The 20,168-nt window shown below is 43.8% G+C and overlaps 1 protein-coding gene across 1 annotated transcript in view; it reads right to left on the reverse strand.

The window, feature by feature from the left end:
* The window catches only part of LOC118372350 (uncharacterized), a 123,408-nt gene that overhangs the window by 36,696 nt on the left and 66,544 nt on the right, over positions 1-20,168 (reverse strand). Inside the window, exons 2-7 of the mRNA XM_052463972.1 lie at positions 7,763-7,950; positions 3,427-3,484; positions 2,778-2,865; positions 2,279-2,655; positions 1,955-2,092; positions 1,706-1,861 (exon numbers count right to left, since the gene is read on the reverse strand). Of these exons, the coding sequence (XP_052319932.1) occupies positions 1,706-1,861; positions 1,955-2,092; positions 2,279-2,655; positions 2,778-2,865; positions 3,427-3,484; positions 7,763-7,878 (933 nt within the window). The 5' untranslated portion in view covers positions 7,879-7,950. The remainder of the gene's footprint in view (positions 1-1,705; positions 1,862-1,954; positions 2,093-2,278; positions 2,656-2,777; positions 2,866-3,426; positions 3,485-7,762; positions 7,951-20,168) is intronic.

Raw genomic sequence — 20,168 nt, forward strand, 5'->3', positions numbered from 1 at the left:
TCCACAAGTCTGGTTCATCCTTGGGAGCAATTTCCAAATGCCTGAAGGTACCAAATTCACCTGTACAAACAATAGTATGCAAGTATAAACACCATGGGACAATGCAGCCATCATACCGCTCAGGAAGGAGACGTGTTCTGTGTCCTAGATATGAACGTACTTTGGTGCGAAAAGTGCAAATCAATCCCAGAACAACAGCAAAGGACCTTGTGAAGATGCTGGAGGAAACAGCTACAAAAGTATCTATATCCAGAATAAAAATCCAGAATAAAATGAGTCCTATAATCGACATAACCTGAAAGGCCACTCAGCAAGGAAGAAGCTACTGCTCCAAAACTGGCATAAAAAAGCCAGACTACGGTTTGCAACTGCACATGGGGACAAAGATTGTACTTTTTTGAGAAATGCCCTCTGGTCTGATGAACCAAAAATAGAACTGCTTGATCATAATGACCATTGTTATGTTTGCATGAAAAGGGGGAGGCTTGCAAGCTGAAGAACACCATCCCAATCATGAAGCACGGGTGTAGCAGCATCATGTTGTGGGGGTGCTTTGCTGCAGGAGGGACTGGTGCACTTCACAAAATAGATGGCATCATGAGGAAGGAAAATGATGTGGATATATTGAAGCAGCATCTCAAGACATCAGTCAGGAAGTTAAAGCTTGGTCAACAAATGAGTCTTCCAAATGGACAATCACTTAAGGCTGACAAAATGGTTAAGGACAACAAGGTCAAGGTATTGGAGTGGCCATCACAAAGCCTTGACCTCAATCCTATAGAAGATTTGTGGGCAGAACGGAAAAAGCGTGTACGAGCAAGGAGGCCTACAAACCTGACTCTGTTACACCAGCTCTGTCAGGAGGAATGGACCAAAATTCACCCAACTTATTGTGGGAAGATTGTGGAAGGCTACCCGAAACGTTTGACTCAAGTTAAACAATTTAAAGGCAATGGTACCGATTACTAATTGAGTGTATGTAAACTTCTGACCCACTGTGAATGTGATGAAAGTAATAACAGCTGAAATAAATGATTCTCTCTACTGTTATTCTGACATTTCACATTCTTAAAATAAAGTGGTGATCCTTACTGACCTAAGACAAGGAATTAAATGTCAGGAATTGTGAAAAACTGAGTTTAAATGTATTTGGCCAAGGTGTATGTGAACTTCCAACTTCAGTTGTACCTCAAATACCTCATACTCCTTCACATTGATTTGATACGGGTACTCCCTTTACCTGTATATAGCTCTCGTGTATTTTATTGTGCCCCACAATACACAAGGAAGGGACTGTGGATCTGTCTTTGTTTGTATGGTCTTCACATGCAATATCTCAGACAGCACTAGCCCAATTTTGACGAAAACTTGGGTGAATGCCATAGAGATCCGGCATTTACAAAATGATATTGATTGGTCCAAGGCTTGTAGTATTTAACTGAAATGTGTTAGTCACGTAATAATATCATGATATCTCAATTGGCGCTGCATCATTCACGGCTGCCCTGTTTCGTTTTGAGTCAGTACCACATAAACCTTAATAATAATAATAATGACTTTTCATTGACTTTGAGTTCAACTAACTGGAAGTATTTATGTAAAAATGCATTGGCGTTTACAGTGTGGGGTTAGCAGCGTACACAAGCTGGTGAAGAATTACATCAATCCGTAGTCTCTGTCCATGAGTGTCCTACAGGGGGCGTACCTTTGGGAAGACGTGCAGGTGGAATGGACCCAGCTGTTTCTGTAGAAACTCCTGGCTGCGGGGCAGTGGAGGGGGCGGGGCAGAGGGTGACTCTCCCACACTTGATTGGCCATCTGACTCTGCATTCCCGTTCTCCTTCTTGGTTGCCTCGTCCACCTTAATCAATTGTATTTCATTAGAGTACGAATTCAAACAGTATAATGCTGTTCCATGACTCCATTGGAAAGCAGTTGTAAAAACACTGTTTACCTTCTTGACCTTCCGTATGGAGGCGTACTCTGCCGTTACGGGGTCCTGGGGGGCCAGGGAGGGCAGGGCCGATCCGTTAGCACCGTTGGGCCCCTTCCCTCCTCTGCTGCTCCCATTAACAGCTCCTCTGGCATTTCCCTGAGGGATACAGACACACAAACACGCAGTTGGAAGGTACTTGTCCTTCCATTGGGCCAACAAAAGAAAAGCAGAATAACAAAATGAACAACTAACATTTTTACGGGTCGGCGGTCACAATATAAAGTCAATGATGACGCGATGTCAACACTTCTATTGCATTGCTTTCATAGCATAAATACGCACATTCCCATTCGTGTTTCTGCTCCCATTGAGGACATCGTCAGTGCGGGTCCCGTTGGGGCTCTGTGAGGTCCTCGGTGTTGCTGGGGTGTTGGCTGATGTGGGTGGGGGAGCTGGGGGCACCGTGTCAACCTCTCTAACCCCTACACTCTCGTACAGCCCATTGTCAAAGCAGCGGACGGGTGAGTTCCGGATCCCCACCTCAGTGTAGGTGGGGTCTCTGACCCCCTCTTCTCCTCCCCTCTGGATGTCTCCCTCCCCCTCGGGGCTGGTGGGGATCTGGGGGAGCTGGCGGACAAGGGGGGGGCGGAGGTCAGAGGTGGAGCGATGGCTGTGGAGGAGGAGAAGGTCCATACTGGCAGGACGGTTCTTACCCCCACCTTGAGAGAGAGAGGAGGGAGACTTTTATTATCAGGTCATTGTTACATGGTTTCCATTTCACCAATGTACCGTTTGTTTTCTAGTTGTTGGCAGTCTATTGGTTGTTGGTATTGTTACTCACTGTTGCCGTTGCGGGGCAAGCGGTTGATCTCATGCAGCCTAGTGTCAGATTTACTGATGGAGCTGTTCTTGGGCTGATGGAGAGCACCCTATACAGAGAGCATATATACTGCTCAGTCTGATGTACAGTCACTGGGTGGTGCTGAACTCTTAGGAAAAAGGCTTCCAAAAGGGTTCTTCGGCTGACCCCATAGGAGAACCCTGTTTGTTTCCCGGGTAGAACCCTTTTTGGTTCCAGGTAGAACCCTTCAAATCAAATTGTATTGGTCACATACACATGTTTAGCAGATGTTATTGCGGGTGTAGCGAAATGCTTGTAAGGGCCTCTATAGAAAGGGTTCTACATGGAACCAAAAAGGGTTCTTCAAGGGTTCTCCTACGGGGACAGCCAACGAACCCTTTTAGGGTTTAGATAGCACCTTTTTTGTAAGAGTGTCGATATGTTTGACATTTCTGCTGCTATAAATGAGGGGATAATATAGTAGATTCATGCCCAGGCGGTGGAAGTCTTGTGTAAGGTAGTACTAGGCAATTTATTGGGTGGGCCGATAACAAATGACGGTAAAGGGATGGTGGATGGGATGCCATGGATGATATACAACATAAAGAATAAAATGTGTATAAACAAGGGGCTAATATAAATAACTCACCAGGTCTACTGAGGAGCCCTTCTCTCCATTGGCCGGAGGATGCTTGGTCTTGTTTTTCCTGAGGACACATGAAGGAGCAGTTATTATTAACTCTGTCGCTGTTGAGTTTCACTCAAGAGAGAAGTAAATATTCCTCCATGGTTGCTAACATTTCCACACGTCACTAGGGGCCCCTTGGGAACGTTGTATCCATGGGGGACTGTTGATAGGGCGAGCCGTGTGATGCAGGTGTGCTGAAGACAGCAGTAGGTGACTATAGGTGAAACAGATCTCAATACTCATATGTGGCTTCCTCTCCTCATCTACTGCTCTTAACCTGCACCGATCTGATAACAATACTCATATGTGGCTTCCTCTCCTCATCTACTGCTCTAGACCTGCACCGATCTGATCTCAATACTCATGTGTGGCTTCCTCTCCTCATCTACTGCTCTAGACCTGCACCGATCTGATCTCAATACTCATGTGTGGCTTCCTCTCCTCATCTACTGCTCTAGACCTGCACCGATCTGATCTCAATACTCATGTGTGGCTTCCTCTCCTCATCTACTGCTCTAGACCTGCACCGATCTGATCTCAATACTCATATGTGGCTTCCTCTCCTCATCTACTGCTCTTCACCTGCACTGATCTGATAACAATACTCATGTGTGGCTTCCTCTCCTCATCTACTGCTCTAGACCTGCACCGATCTGATCTCAATACTCATATGTGTCTTCCTCTCCTCATCTACTGCTCTAGACCTGCACCGATCGGATCTAAATAGACATATGAAAGTAGATTCCCTGAGGCCATCCATACATGTTGCTTTCACCTCGCCTGTGTTTTTCAGTTCAGTGAAGATAAAGGAGAAGAGATGCATCTGTGCACCTACACACGCACAGAGGCCACTTAGTACCATTGAGATGCTCCAGGGACTATGTCTCTCTCTCCAGCCCAGGACACAGCTCTCTATGCACCTCTCGGCTCTGTCTGCCCCTGGGGAGCCATGAGCAGGTGTCTAAGCATCCACATCCCACAGGACTGTCACATCATAACAACACACTGGAGGCAGGAATTCAGCACCAGAAAAATTCATGGCTTACCAAACTAAAGAGAAGCCTTTTTTTTCATACATTTTGTGGCAACATCAATGTATTTGTTCTTTATTGGTTCCATTTACAGATGCCTTTACATGAAGCTTTACTTTAAGTTACATTACATCTCTGGTTAAAGAGGATTATATGAAGCTTTACTTTAAGTTACATTACATCTCTGGTTAAAGAGGATTACATGAAGCTTTACTTTAAGTTACATTACATCTCTGGTTAAAGAGGATTATATGAAGCTTTACTTTAAGATACAGTACATCTCTGGTTAAAGAGGATTATATGAAGCTTTACTTTAAGATACAGTACATCTCTGGTTAAAGAGGATTACATGAAGCTTTACTTTAAGTTACGGTACATATCCATGTCTGGTTAAAGAGGATTATATGAAGCTTTACTTTAAGTTACGGTACATATCCATGTCTGGTTAAAGAGGATTATATGAAGCTTTACTTTAAGTTACGGTACATATCCATGTCTGGTTAAAGAGGATTATATGAAGCTTTACTTTAAGTTACGGTACATATCCATGTCTGGTTAAAGAGGATTATATGAAGCTTTACTTTAAGTTACGGTACATATCCATGTCTGGTTAAAGAGGATTATATGAAGCTTTACTTTAAGTTACGGTACATATCTATGTCTGGTTAAAGAGGATTATATGAAGCTTTACTTTAAGATACATTACATCTCTATGTCTGGTTAAAGAGGATTATATGAAGCTTTACTTTAAGTTACATTACATCTCTATGTCTGGTTAAAGAGGATTATATGAAGCTTTACTTTAAGTTACATTACATCTCTATGTCTGGTTAAAGAGGATTATATGAAGCTTTACTTTAAGTTACATTACATCTCTATGTCTGGTTAAAGAGGATTATATGAAGCTTTACTTTAAGTTACATTACATCTCTATGTCTGGTTAAAGAGGATTACATGAAGCTTTACTTTAAGTTACATTACATCTCTATGTCTGGTTAAAGAGGATTATATGAAGCTTTACTTTAAGTTACATTACATCTCTATGTCTGGTTAAAGAGGATTATATGAAGCTTTACTTTAAGATACATTACATCTCTGGTTAAAGAGGATTATATGAAGCTTTACTTTAAGTTACATTACATCTCTGGTTAAAGAGGATTATATGAAGCTTTACTTTAAGTTACATTACATCTCTGGTTAAAGAGGATTATATGAAGCTTTACTTTAAGTTACAGTACATCTCTGGTTAAAGAGGATTACATGAAGCTTTACTTTAAGATACAGTACATCTCTGGTTAAAGAGGATTACATGAAGCTTTACTTTAAGTTACATTACATCTCTATGTCTGGTTAAAGAGGATTATATGAAGCTTTACTTTAAGTTACATTACATCTCTATGTCTGGTTAAAGAGGATTATATGAAGCTTTACTTTAAGATACATTACATCTCTATGTCTGGTTAAAGAGGATTATATGAAGCTTTACTTTAAGTTACAGTACATCTCTATGTCTGGTTAAAGAGGATTATATGAAGCTTTACTTTAAGTTACATTACATCTCTATGTCTGGTTAAAGAGGATTACATGAAGCTTTACTTTAAGTTACATTACATCTCTATGTCTGGTTAAAGGGGATTACATGAAGCTTTACTTTAAGTTACATTACATCTCTATGTCTGGTTAAAGAGGATTATATGAAGCTTTACTTTAAGTTACAGTACATCTCTATGTCTGTTTGAAGAGGATACCAAATGCAACGAAGCCACTGAGGGTTGAGTCTGATTGGTCCCTGAGGGTTCTGTAAGAACCAGAGCATACTGTGTTCTATTGCTTTTGTCTACTGAGAATCCTGATCTATAAGCTAGTTACTCTATGCAGGGTAAATAAATGACAGAAAACACGTTGGTTTGTTTTAGGCCAGCAGCATACCACCCTGCATCCCACTGCTGGCTTTCCTCTGAAGCTTAGCACAGTTGGTTCTGGATGGGAGACCAGATGCTGCTGGAAGTGGTGTTGGAAGTTTCCTATGGTATAAAAAAAAATATTCCAATAACCCAGGGCAGTGATTGGGGACATTGCCCTGTGTAGGCTGTCATCTTTTGGATGAGACATTAAACAGATGTCCTGACTCTGTAGTCACTAAAGTGTGTTTAGAGTGTTTACCCTGGCATCCTGGCTAAATCCCACTCTGCTGTAAATGAGAATGTGTTGTCAGTAAACTTACCTCGTTAAAACAGAGAGAGAGACAGAGAGAGAGAGAGAGAGAGAGAGAGAGAGAGAGAGAGAGAGAGAGAGAGAGAGAGACAGAGAGAGAGAGAGACAGAGAGAGAGAGAGAGAGGGACAGGGAGAGAGAGACAGAGAGAGAGACAGAGAGAGACAGAGAGAGAGACAGAGATAGAGAGAGAGAGAGAGAGAGAGAGAGAGAGAGAGAGAGAGAGAGAGAGAGAGAGAGAGAGAGAGAGAGAGAGAGAGAGAGGGACAGGGAGAGAGAGAGAGAGAGAGAGACAGAGAGAGAGAGAGAGAGAGAGAGAGAGAGAGAGAGAGAGAGAGAGAGAGAGAGAGAGAGAGAGAGAGAGAGACAGAGAGAGAGAGAGAGAGGGACAGGGAGAGAGAGACAGAGAGAGAGACAGAGAGAGAGAGAGAGAGACAGAGAGAGAGAGATACAGAGAGAGAGAGAGAGGGACAGGGAGAGAGAGACAGAAAGAGAGACAGAGAGAGAGAGAGAGAGAGAGACAGAGAGAGAGAGACAGAGAGAGAGAGAGACAGAGAGAGAGAGAGAGACAGAGAGAGAGAGAGAGAGAGAGAGAGAGGGAGAGAGAGACAGAGAGAGAGACAGAGAGAGAGAGAGAGAGAGAGAGAGAGGGAGAGAGAGAGAGAGAGAGAGACAGAGAGACAGAGAGAGAGAGAGAGAGAGAGAGAGAGAGAGAGAGAGAGAGAGAGAGACTTGTTGCTGTGATGTGTGTGACATCAGCAACAAGAAAAGGGCAATCAGTGAAGAAAAAATACCATTGAAAATATAACCCATATTTATGTTTATTTATTTTCCCTTTTGTACTTGAACTATTTGCACATAATATGACATTTGAAATGTCTTTATTCTTTTGGAACTTTTGTGAGTGTAATGTTTACGCTTAATTTTTTTAATGATTTATTTCACTTTTGTTTTATCTATTCATATTATTATCTATTAATGAAATTGAATTGAGAGAGAGAGAGAGAGAGAGAAAGGTAGAGAAAGTGTCAAATGTGTTGGCTGTGACCTCACCTTTGGCAGCCCACACAAACCACCACGATGACGATGGTGACCACAAAGGCTGACGCTGCAGCGATGGCCCCAAGCAACAGCACCTTACGGTAGGAATCGTCCATCACAGACGCCATAACACACTCAGACACACACTCAGACACACACTCAGACACACACTCACACAGAAGGAGGGTGATCAGGAAAACCTGCAGAGGAGTTAAAAAAATTAACAAAATAAGATGGTTAGGATCAACTTTGTTTTCAGCATTTTATTTTTGACAGGGTTTAAGGTTTTTTAAAGTGTGATAAGATAGTGTACACCACTAAGAGAGTTGGAGAGTACTACTGGATCTACAGTGGTGCACGGAAACAGAGGGGAGGGGGGAGGGGTTAATGCAAAGAGCGACATTAGGTGAGCAGAGGGGTGTGTGTGCTTGAGCATCTATCTAAGGTTCTATTTTGGGCTTGTTACCACATGTAGCACAAAAGAAAACGGAGAAGCATGCTGGGTTGTACGCTACATGAAGATAACATATTTTCTGAAATGACATATTCTCATCACACTACACTCCCTCTCTCGATAATCCAAAGTGCATACATTAAGCCAGCTAACATCCCACAGATATGTGTTGAGTCTGTCTGTCACGACTTCCACCGAAAGCGGTTCTCCTCCCTGTTCAGGCGGCGCTCGGCGGAGGCTTTCCTCCACAAGCAGTGTATTTTTTCGCGTGTAGTGATTTTAGTAAGATGCGTTGTGGTTCTACGCCTTATGGGAGAACTGTTAGTTTCCCATTGGGTTTTGGGTATTTGTACTGGACTGTGTTTGTTTTGGACCTGATTAAAAGTTACACGCTACACTGACATTTCTGCTCTCCTGCGTTTGACTCCTCACTTACCTTCGGTTTTGCTCGCAACAATCTCGGTCCAGCATCAAAACAAATCTTTCTGGCCATCAGCTTCATTTAAGTTCCTGCCACAATATGTTTGCTTTCCTTCTCAATAAGAAGGGAAGTGATTACTATGCAATGTTCTGATTAAGTGGCCTATATCTTGACAAGCCCATTTAATCAAATACTTATATATGATGCACACACTATAAACACACGTAACAACAAACACACACATACAAGTACACACACGCACGCTGCACTAGACTGCACTACACGTTCATACAGAAACACACACTCATGCACTCACTTCTGTCATCACGAAGTGCTTTGAGAGGTTAATTAAGGATCATATCTCTCCACCTTACTTGACACCTGACACATGAGACCCACTTCAATTTGCAATCCGCATCAATAGATGCACGGATAATGCAATCGCCATCACACTGTTCTATCCCATTTGGACAAGAGGAAAACCTAGGTATGAATGCTGTTCATTGACTACAGTTTAGCCTTCATTCCAATAGTGCCCTCCAAGCTCATCAATTAAGCTCGGGGCCCTGGGTCTGAACCCCACCCTGTGCAACTGGGTCCTGGACTTCCTGACCGGCCGCTCTCAGGTGGTGAAGGTAGGAAACAACACCTCCACTACGCTGATCCTCAACACAGGGCACTCAGACCCCTCCTGTACTCCCTGTTCACCCATGACTGTGTGGCCATGCACACCTCCAACTCAATCATCAAGTTTGCAGACGACACAACAGTGGTAACAACAACGATGAGACAGCCTACAGGAAGGAGGTCAGGGCTCTGGGAGTGTGGTGCCAGGAACATAACCTCTCACTCAACGTCAACAAAACAAAGGAGATGATCGTGGACTTCAGGAGTCAGCAGAGGGATCACCCCCCTATCCACATCGACGGGACAGTAGAGGGAGCACCCCCCTATCCACATCAACGGGCCGCAGTGGAGAAGGTGAAAAGCTTCAAGTTCCTCGGTGTACACATCACTGAACATCTGAAATGGTCCACCCACACAGACAGTGTGGTGAAGAAGGCAGAACAGCGTCTCTTCAACCTCAGGAAGTTGAAGAAATTTGTCTTGTCACCTAAGACCCTCACAGACCTTTACAGATGTGCAAATGAGAGCTTCCTATCAGGCTGTATCACCGCCTGGAACGGCAATTGTCCTCCCAGTGATGCTTTGTGCAGATTGCACCGTCCACAATCTCAGGGATCTCCGGAGGGTGGTGCAATCTGCACAACGTATCACTGGGAGGACACTACCTGCCCTCCAGGACATCTACAGCAGAGGGTGGTGCAATCTGAACAACGTATCACTGGGAGGACACTACCTGCCCTCCAGGACATCTACAGCAGAGGGTGGTGCAATCTGCACAACGTATCACTGGGAGGACACTACCTGCCCTCCAGGACATCTACAGCAGAGGGTGGTGCAATCTGAACAACGTATCACTGGGAGGACACTACCTGCCCTCCAGGACATCTACAGCAGAGGGTGGTGCAATCTGCACAACGTATCACTGGGAGGACACTACCTGCCATCCAGGACATCTACAGCAGAGGGTGGTGCAATCTGCACAACGTATCACTAGGAGGACACTACCTGCCCTCCAGGACATCTACAGCAGAGGGTGGTGCGGTCTGCCCAACGCATCCCTGGGAGGACACTACCTGCCCTCCAGGACATCTACAGCAGAGGGTGGTGCGGTCTGCCCAACGCATCCCTGGGAGGACACTACCTGCCCTCCAGGACAACTACAGCAGAGGGTGGTGCAATCTGAACAACGTATCACTGGGAGGACACTACCTGCCCTCCAGGACATCTACAGCAGAGGGTGGTGCAATCTGCACAACGTATCACTGGGAGGACACTACCTGCCCTCCAGGACATCTACAGCAGAGGGTGGTGCGGTCTGCCCAACGCATCCCTGGGAGGACACTACCTGCCCTCCAGGACATCTACAGCAGAGGGTGGTGCGGTCTGCCCAACGCATCCCTGGGAGGACACTACCTGCCCTCCAGGACATCTACAGCAGAGGGTGGTGCGGTCTGCCCAACGCATCCCTGGGAGGACACTACCTGCCCTCCAGGACATCTACAGCAGAGGGTGGTGCGGTCTGCCCAACGCATCCCTGGGAGGACACTACCTGCCCTCCAGGACAACTACAGCAGAGGGTGGTGCAATCTGCCCAACGCATCCCTGGAAGGACACTACCTGCCCTCCAGGACATCTACAGCACCCAGTGTCAAAGGAAGGCCAAGAAGAGTATCAAGGATCTCAGCTACTCGTGCCACTGCCTGGTCACCCCGCTGTCATCCAGGTCAGTACAGGTGCCTCAAAGCTGGGACAGAGAGACTAAAAAACAGCTTCTATCTCAAGACCCTCAGACTGTTAAACAGCCATCACTAGGCGACCTCCACACAGTACCCTGCCCTCAGTCACTAGCCGGCTAACACCTGGTTACTCATCTCTGCACCTTAGAGGCTGCTGTCCTATGTACATAGACATGGAACACTGGTCACTTTAGTAATGGACCTTGAATCATGTTTACATAATGTTTAACACATTTCATATGTACAGTGGGGCAAAAAAGTATTCAGTCAGCCACCAATTGTGCAAGTTCTCCCACTTAAAAAGATAAGAGAGGCCTGTAATTTTCATCATATGTACACTTCAACTATGACAGACAAAATGAGAAAAAAAAATCCAGAAAATTACATTGTAGGATTTTTTATTTATTTATTAGCAAATTATGGTGGAAATAAGTATTTGGACAATAACAAAAGTTTATCTCAATACTTTGTTATATACCCTTTGTTGGCAAAGGTCAAATGTTTTCTGTAAGTCTTCACAAGGTTTTCACACACTGTTGCTGGTATTTTGGCCCATTCTATGCAGATCTCCTCTAGAGCAGTGATATTTATATTTATACTCCAGACTCCGACATTGATCGTCCTAATATTTATATATTTCTTAATTCCATTCTACTACTTTTTGTGTGTATTGTTGTGTTAGATATTACTGCACTGTTGGAGCTAGGAACACAAGCATTTCACTACACCCGCAGTAACATCTGCCAAACATGTATGTGACCAATAACATTTGATTTGACACACACACACACACACACACACACACACACACACACACACACACACACACACACACACACACACACACACACACACACACACACACACACACACACACACACACACACACACACACACAGAGAGAGAGAGAGACATCTTCTGTAATCAGTAGTTTTCCCATTGTAAAATAAATGTGATGACGTTCGATCAACTTTTAACCTACAACAAATCCAATGAAATAGTAGGATTTTTTTGTTGTTGATTTCACGTAGAATTGACGTTAATTGACAAACCAAATGTAAATGAAAACGAGATGTAATCCTGATACACCTTGGACAGGGAGGGTGTTGTGGCAGTATTGCCCTATTCCCAGATGAAATTAAACCCCATGCAAAGCTTGCCTTTTTCATGTCCATAACTTATGCTGTTTTCAGCACATGCACACACACGTACGCACACACGTACGCACACACACGTACGCACACACACACACAAGCTCACACACAGTCAGTGAAAGTGATGTGACCAATCCACTGGATTATTAGGAAAACTGAACACAAGGGACATGAAAAAGAGCAGTCAGCAAAATGAGGTCAGGGAGAAAGAAAGAGAAAGAGAGAGAGACAGAGACAGAAAGAGAGAGATGTACATTTCCAAAGTATGCTTTGGCAATATGCACAGTAGAGTTCGACCGATTATGATTTTTCAACACCGATACCGATTATTGGAGGACCAAGAAAACCGATACCGATTAAATCGGTAGATTTTTGGAAAAAAAAAAATATTTATTTTTTTATTTGTAATAATGACAATTACAACAATACTGAATTAACACTTTCAAATATAATACATCAATAAAATCAATTTATCCTCAAGTAGATAATGAAACAATTTGGTTTAAATAATGCAAAAACAAAGTGTTGGAGAAGAAAGTAAAAGTGCAATATGTGCTATGTAAGAAAGCTAACGTTTCAGTTCCTTGCTCAGAACAAGAGAACATATGAAAGCTGGTGGTTTCTTTTAACATGAGTCTTCAATATTCCCAGGTAAGAAGTTTTAGGTTGTAGTTATTATAGGACTATTTCTCTCTATACCATTTGTATTTCATTAACCTTTGACTATTGGATGTTCTTATAGGCACTTTAGTATTGCCAGTGTAACAGTATAGCTTCCGTCCCTCTCCTCGCTCCTCCCTGGGCTCGAACCAGCAACACAACGACAACAGCCACCACATCGAAGCGTTACCCATGCAGAGCAAGGGAAACAACCACCCCAAGGCTCAGAGCGAGTGACGTTTGAAACGCTATTAGTGCAAGCTAACTAGCCAGCCATTTCACATCGGTTACACCAGCCACATATCGGGAGTTGATAGGTTTGAAGTCATAAACAGTGCAATGCTTGAAGCACAACGAAGAGCTGCTGGCAAAATGCATGAAAGTGCTGTTTGAATGAATGTTTAGGCGCCTGCTTCTGGCTACCACCGCTCAGTCAGATACTTAGATACTTGTATGCTTGTATGATCAGTCAGATTATACGCAGCGCAGGACACGCTAGATAATATCTAGTAAGATCATCAACAATGGGTAGTTAACTAGTGATTATGATTGATTGTTTTTATAAGATAAGTTTAATGCTCGCTAGCAACTTACCTTGGCTTACTGCATTTGCGTAACAGGCAGGCTCCTCGTGGAGTGCAATGTAATCAGGTGGTTAGAGCGTTGGACTAGTTAACTGTAAGTTTACAAGATTGGATCCCCCGAGCTGAACGAGGCAGTTAGCACACCGTTCCTAGGCCGTCATTGAAAATAAGAATGTATTCTTAACTGACTTGCCTAAGTTAAATAAAAATTAAATAAAGGAGTAAAAAAAAAATCATCTTGAAATCGGCCCTAATTAATCGACCATTACGATTAATCGGTCGAACTCTAATGCAGAGTATTATGTCATTCCAATAAAGCAATAAAGCAATTGAACTTGAATTGAGAGAGAGAAATTCTCTCTCTCTCCCTCTCTTTCTGCCATGCAGAGATGTGGGGTGATCCACAGCAAATTAATTAGCACCCATATTTGCTGTGTATGGAACAGACAGACAGCCCCCTATGGAACAGACAGACGCAGACAGACAGACAGACAGGCCCAATGCCGGATAAGCTGCTGACAACAGCTATCGAGAGAGATAGGGAGATATGGGGGGGTATATGGGGGAGATAAAGAGGGAGATGTAGAAGAAGAAGAAGGCAGGGAGTGAGATTCGAGGGAAATTGCCAGACAGGGTGGCAGAGAGGGAGGAGAGATGAGGGGAGAGAGAGGTCATTGGCAGACTGTTTCCCCCTGTCTCCTCTTCCTCCTCCTCCAAAAATTCAATGGAGAAACACAGATATCATTTCAGCTTCCCCGCGAGAGCGTTCATTTGAACTACACAAAGCACCTCTTGTATGTTTCCACATGCTAAGCACACACTACATTTAAACATGTCATTAATATTTAGCTTTAACACAATGATTATGATTAGGTGGAAGAGGAGGGGAGGAAGAGGATAATTGTGAAGATGATAAAAACTATGCTTCTGTCACTGCAGATGATGGTGGTGATGATAATGATGATGATTATGACTCAGACCTAGTGCTGATAACACCTTGAGAGGAAGCGTTTCTCTGGAAACTCAGCAGAAATGCAAAAGCAGAGAGCAGAGATGTGATACAGAGAGATAAGGACTGAGATGTGTGAGAGAGAGAACACAATTAGACCCAACCAAATCACAAGAAAGAAAAAAGAATTACTTGACACATCGGAAAGAATTAACAAAAAAACAGAGCAAACTAGAATGCTTTTTTACCCTGAACAGCGAGTACACAGTGGCAGAATACCTGACCACTGTGACTGACCCAAACTTAAGGAAAGCTTTGACTATGTACAGACTCAGTGAGCATAGCCTTGCTATTGAGAAAGGCCGCCGTAGGCAGACATGGCTCTCAAGAGAAGGCAGGTTATGTGCTCACTGCCCACAAGATGAGGTGGAAACTGAGCTGCACTTTTTTACCTCCTGACAAATGTATGACTATATTAGAGTCACATATTTCCCTCAGATTACACAGATTCACAAAGAATTCGAAAACAAATCCAATTTTGATAAACTCCCATATCTACTGGGTGAAATACCACAGTGTGACATCACAGCAGCAAGATTTGTGGCCTGTTGCCACAAGAAAAGGGCAACCAGTGAAGAACAAACACCATTGTGAATACAACCCACATGTATGCTTATTTATTTAGCCTTTTGTACTTTAACCATTTGCACACATCGTTACAACACTGTATATATATGACATTTGAAATGTCTACTCTTTTGGAACTTCTGAGTGTAATGTTTACTGTTCATTTTTATTATTAATTTCACTTTTGTTTATTATCTATTTCACTTGCTTTGACAATGTTAACATAGGTAAACTTCTGTATGTGTAATGTTTACTGTTAATTTTTGTTGTTTTTCACTTTATATATTCACTTTGTATGTTGTCCACCTCACTTGCTTTGGCAATGTTAACACGTGTTTCCCATGCCAATAAAGCCCTTGAATTGAATTGAATTGAATTGAATTGAATTGAATTGAGAGAGAGAGAGAGAGAGAGAGAGAGAGAGAGAGAGAGAGAGAGAGAGAGAGAGAGAGAGAGAGAGAGAGAGAGAGAGAGAGAGAGAGAGAGAGAGAGAGAGAGAGAGAGAGAGAGAGAGAGAGAGAGAGAGAGAGGCAATATAGCAGAACAACCACAGTTAGAAGTCAGGGCTTCCTCTCTGAGCTTCCTTAGACAAACAACAGACCAACAAGAGCAGAGCAAGACACCACTCAAGATAACACACAGAGCCTTATGACACCTGTATGAATGGCCTCTTAGTCCTGTCGGAAGTTATTGTCTCTGTGTAGTTCTTATCGGACAGGACAGTGATGAGTGTTGAGCATATTTTCAGGTGTTATTCTGTAATGTCCACAGCCGTGTCCGAGGACCTGAACCACGTGTCAAACTCATTCCACGGAGGGTGAGTGTCTGCGGGTTTTTGCTCCACACTTGAACTGGATGAATTAAGGTCACTGATTTGTAAGGAGTCCCCTCACCTGGTTGTCTAGGTCTTCATTGAAAGGAAAACCCCAAAATCAGCAGACACTCGGCCCTCCATGGAATGAGTTTGACAGCCATGTTCTAAATGCACCTGTGATGTTGCCAGGTCAATGACCACTTTAAAACAGCAGGGGAGAGTTTAAGGAGAGTGACAGCCTAGGTGTGTAGTACTTCTCCATACAAAATGATTTCGTCCGTCCAGACCTTCAAAGTGAAGCTGTATTATCTGAGGTCAATGGGAATGAACTTTGTAACACAACGGTCTGAATCTTCACTTGTGATTCCTGTGAGTACCTGTAAAAAAAAACATTTTACATCATCCGCATTCTTGTCATAGAGCAGGATTATCAATGTTTCTGTTGGGCTCTGTGCTCACCCCTGGAAACGGGAGGGAGGGTTTCAGCCCCACCTCCACCACCCCAGCCCGCTGTCTACCATAGCCCAGCCCAGCCACACAGCCTCTTGTTATGCTTTCATGGTCTCTGCAAACTCCCCAAAAGCCCTTTTTCCCTCTCTGTTGGATTAAGGGGTCAAATGCCCACCGACGCAATTTTCCTAATTGTTGCCAGAGCTTCAAAGGCAGGGTGGAGATGTGTAGGCTACCCTGTCCTCTTCGACTGCTCAACTCTGTCAACGCATCAGCACACATCACACTAAGTGATTATTCTAGCAGAACATCGGCATAGAGCATCAGTGTGTGTGTGTGTGTGTGTGTGTGTGTGTGTGTGTGTGTGTGTGTGTGTGTGTGTGTGTGTGTGTGTGTGTGTTTGTGTAGCGCCCCCTTCAGTCTCAAATGAGAACCGCATCGTAGTTCATTCTTAAACGTTCAACCTCTAAATCAACCTGTAATCAAGGTGTTTGGAGATTGGTTAGTGACATAATCTATGACAGATCATAGAAACGGAAGGGGGGGAGAAAGGAGAGAGAAGGGGGAGAGGGAGTATGGGTGAAAGGAAGAGGGGGAAAGATAGATTGTGGGAGAGAGCAAGATGGAGAGAGACAGAGAGAGATGGGAGAGGAGGATTAAAGAGTGAGAGAGCGGTGGAGAGAGAGAGAGAGAATGGGAGGATATAGAGAGGAGGGAGAGACAGAGACAGGGAGAGAGAGAAAGAGAGAGAGAGAGAGAGAGAGAGAGAGAGAGAGAGAGAGAGAGAGAGAGAGAGAGAGAGAGAGAGAGAGAGAGGATATAGAGGAGGGAGAGAGAGAGACAGAGACAGAGAGAGAGAGAGAGAGAGAGAGAGAGAGAGATGGGAGAGGAGGAATAAAGAGTGAGAGAGAGAGAGAGAGAGAGTGGGAGGATATAGAGAGGAGGGAGAGAGACAGAGACAGAGACAGAAAGAGAGAGAGAGAGAGGAAGGATATAGAGAGGAGGGAGAGAGACAGAGACAGAGAGAGAGAGAGAGAGAGAGAGAGAGAGGGAGAGAGAGAGAGAGAGGATATAGAGGAGGGAGAGAGAGAGACAGAGAGAGAGAGAGAGAGAGAGAGAGAGAGAGAGAGAGAGAGAGAGAGAGAGAGAGAGAGAGAGAGAGAGAGAGAGAGAGAGAGAGAGAGAGAGAGAGAGATGGGAGAGGAGGAATAAAGAGTGAGAGTGAGAGAGAGAGAGAGTGGGAGGATATAGAGAGGAGGGAGAGAGACAGAGACAGAGACAGAAAGAGAGAGAGAGAGAGAGAGGAAGGATATAGAGAGGAGGGAGAGAGACAGAGACAGAGAGAGAGAGAAAGAGGGGAAGCCAGGAAACATCACAGCATAGTGGGCTTGGTTCAACAGAGGCCTTGCACCCCAGAGCATCACATTACACATTACAGCGGAGGAGAAATCACATTATGTCCTCAGCAATCTCTGCCCCCGTGAGACACCACCATAACAACACAGAGCGAGAAGAGAAGGGGGGGATGCTATGTCCGTCTCTAATCCACAGTATAAACAGACACACACACGTCCTAATGTCATCTAATTAACACTGCAATATTCTGTACAAGGTTGCACTGTGACTCTGTCTAACTCATTATTTACAACCATTAAGCAACTGTATATCTGCACTTGTATATGTACATACTATACATACTGTAGCTACTATCACTGACGTGCGCCGGCTATGATGTCACCTAGCTGTTGTTATCTTTTGTTCAGTTTAAGGTGGGAGGGAGGGGAGATACAGTAAATGGGTTCTGTGTATTTACTAAAGAAGGAAATAACTATAAATATACTGTACCATCATGATGAGCGTAGCTTACTACCAACTTGTGAATGAATGTGTTTATCCCAGTTATCTACTATGTAAATCACATGAAGTACCAGGGGATGTTTAGATAATAAGTAACTACTACTACTTTGGTTAAAAGCATCTGCTGAATGACCTTCTTTGTTTATTTCTTGTTGTGCCATAGCCTGGTCCCAGATCTGTTTGTGTTTTATCCACCTCCTCTGGTCGACGGAAGTGACTAGATTTGTCTAAAATTCCACACAGATCTATGACCAGGCACAGAGAAGCGGTGTAAGATTAAAATCCTTATCATGGCCTGGTCCCAAATATACCACTGCTAAGATATCGCCTTTCACAATATGACAGTTGATTCACTTGACAGTGTATCTCCATTTTCCACTACTTAAGTAGTGTGGATGGTCCAATGCCAATGGGAGGCTGAGTGAAGCTGAAATACTAAACCATGCTGATCCTGTCACGAACGTCGCCAAAGATGGTGCCTCTTCCTGTTCGGGCGGTGCTCGGCGGTCGTCGTCGCCGGCCTATTAGCTACCATCGATTCCCTTTCCGTTTGTTTTTGGTTATTGGGTAATTGGGTACACCTTTTTTTTCTTATTGTTTGTTTATAGGTTAATTAAGGGCACTAGGCCCGCTGGGTATTTGTGCGGGCTTGTTTCTTGTTACTCTGTGTTGGATGGTGTTATTTTGTTCGTATCCTTATTCGCCGGACTATTTCTGTCCTGTTGTTTGGACTGGCAACTTGTATACACCCCGTGTGTTGGCGTGACCGTTTTTGTTGCGCTGGTGAATAAATTTGACAAACGACTGAACCCTGCTCTCTGCGCCTGATTCCACCCACCACTCCTAGTTATCGTAACAGATCCCAGAGACTCGGCAAGGCAAGGCAAGCCCCTCTCTTAGCTTAGGCTTAATTAACCAGTCTGCGTCAGATGCAAACATTTCAATTTTTAGATTTAGATAGTCTCACGGGGATTGTGAATCTTTCGCTCTCTTGCCTGCTCTTTCTCTCATATCTGCTCTCTCTCGCTCTCTCTCCTTCAGCTCATTTCAGTCCAATAGTTCCTCATTATTTTAATGATGCTGGTAAAGGAAGTTTTCTGCTCACCCATGCAGTTCACTTTCAACAACAGGCAGAGCAGTTTGGGAACTGAACGGAAAACCCAAAGTGTAGCTAGTGGATCATCAACAAGCTGACAGTAGCAAATTCTTGTGGTATCAAAACAACAAGCAACTCTACATTTCCAACCCATGTCGGGGAGAGAGTCTTCGAAACAGTTGTCTACCTTTTCAGTCTCATTATGTTCAATAATTGGTCCCTTGACAAACCGTTTACGAGAAAATGTTTTCCACTTTTTAAGTAAGTTTAGTCTTTTCATACACTCGTAGAAAAAAAGGTTCCTAAAGGGTTCTTCAGCTGTCACCATAGTAGAACCTGTTTTGGTTCCAGGTAGAACCCTTTTTGGTGGAAAGGGTTCTTCAGCTGTCTCCATAGGAGAACCCTTTTGGTTCCAGGTAGAACCCTTTTTGGTGGAAAAGGTTCTACTTGGAACTCAAAAGGGTTTTACCTGGGAAAAAACACGGCTCTTCAAAGAGTTCCCCTATGGGGTCCGCCGAAGAACCCTTTTTGTTTCTAGATAGCATCTTTTGTGTATCGCAGCTTCGTACAAATACTACAGAAAGTAATTTGCATAATGTGCAACACTGCTGGTCAACTCAAATAGGTAGGTGTAATCTTGTGTCCACATGCGTGTGTATCTCTTTCAGAACACTATGTATAACAGCTGGACCTTCTGAAACCTCATCAAACTCGCTTGACAGGAAACATCTCTCTGTTCACTCATCTCAAGTACCAGCCCCCCACCTGCCTTTGACAGAGCCTAAAAGACACAGATATTCCTCCCCAGCCCTTCCTCTCAGTCTGTCTTTCTCTCTATGCATATGGTTTAAAGAGCAACTGAAGGCAATAAACAACTTCTCTGGTAGAAAATGGCCTCTGTGGCATCAATATTAGTCAGATTGATATCTTCTTGTGTCAAACCTTACTGCAAAGTGTAAAAAGGATCATTTTGTTATAAAGTCAGTCTC

This window comes from Oncorhynchus keta, chromosome 15 (genome assembly GCF_023373465.1).
Source record: "Oncorhynchus keta strain PuntledgeMale-10-30-2019 chromosome 15, Oket_V2, whole genome shotgun sequence".
NCBI classification, from domain to species: Eukaryota; Metazoa; Chordata; class Actinopteri; order Salmoniformes; family Salmonidae; genus Oncorhynchus; species Oncorhynchus keta.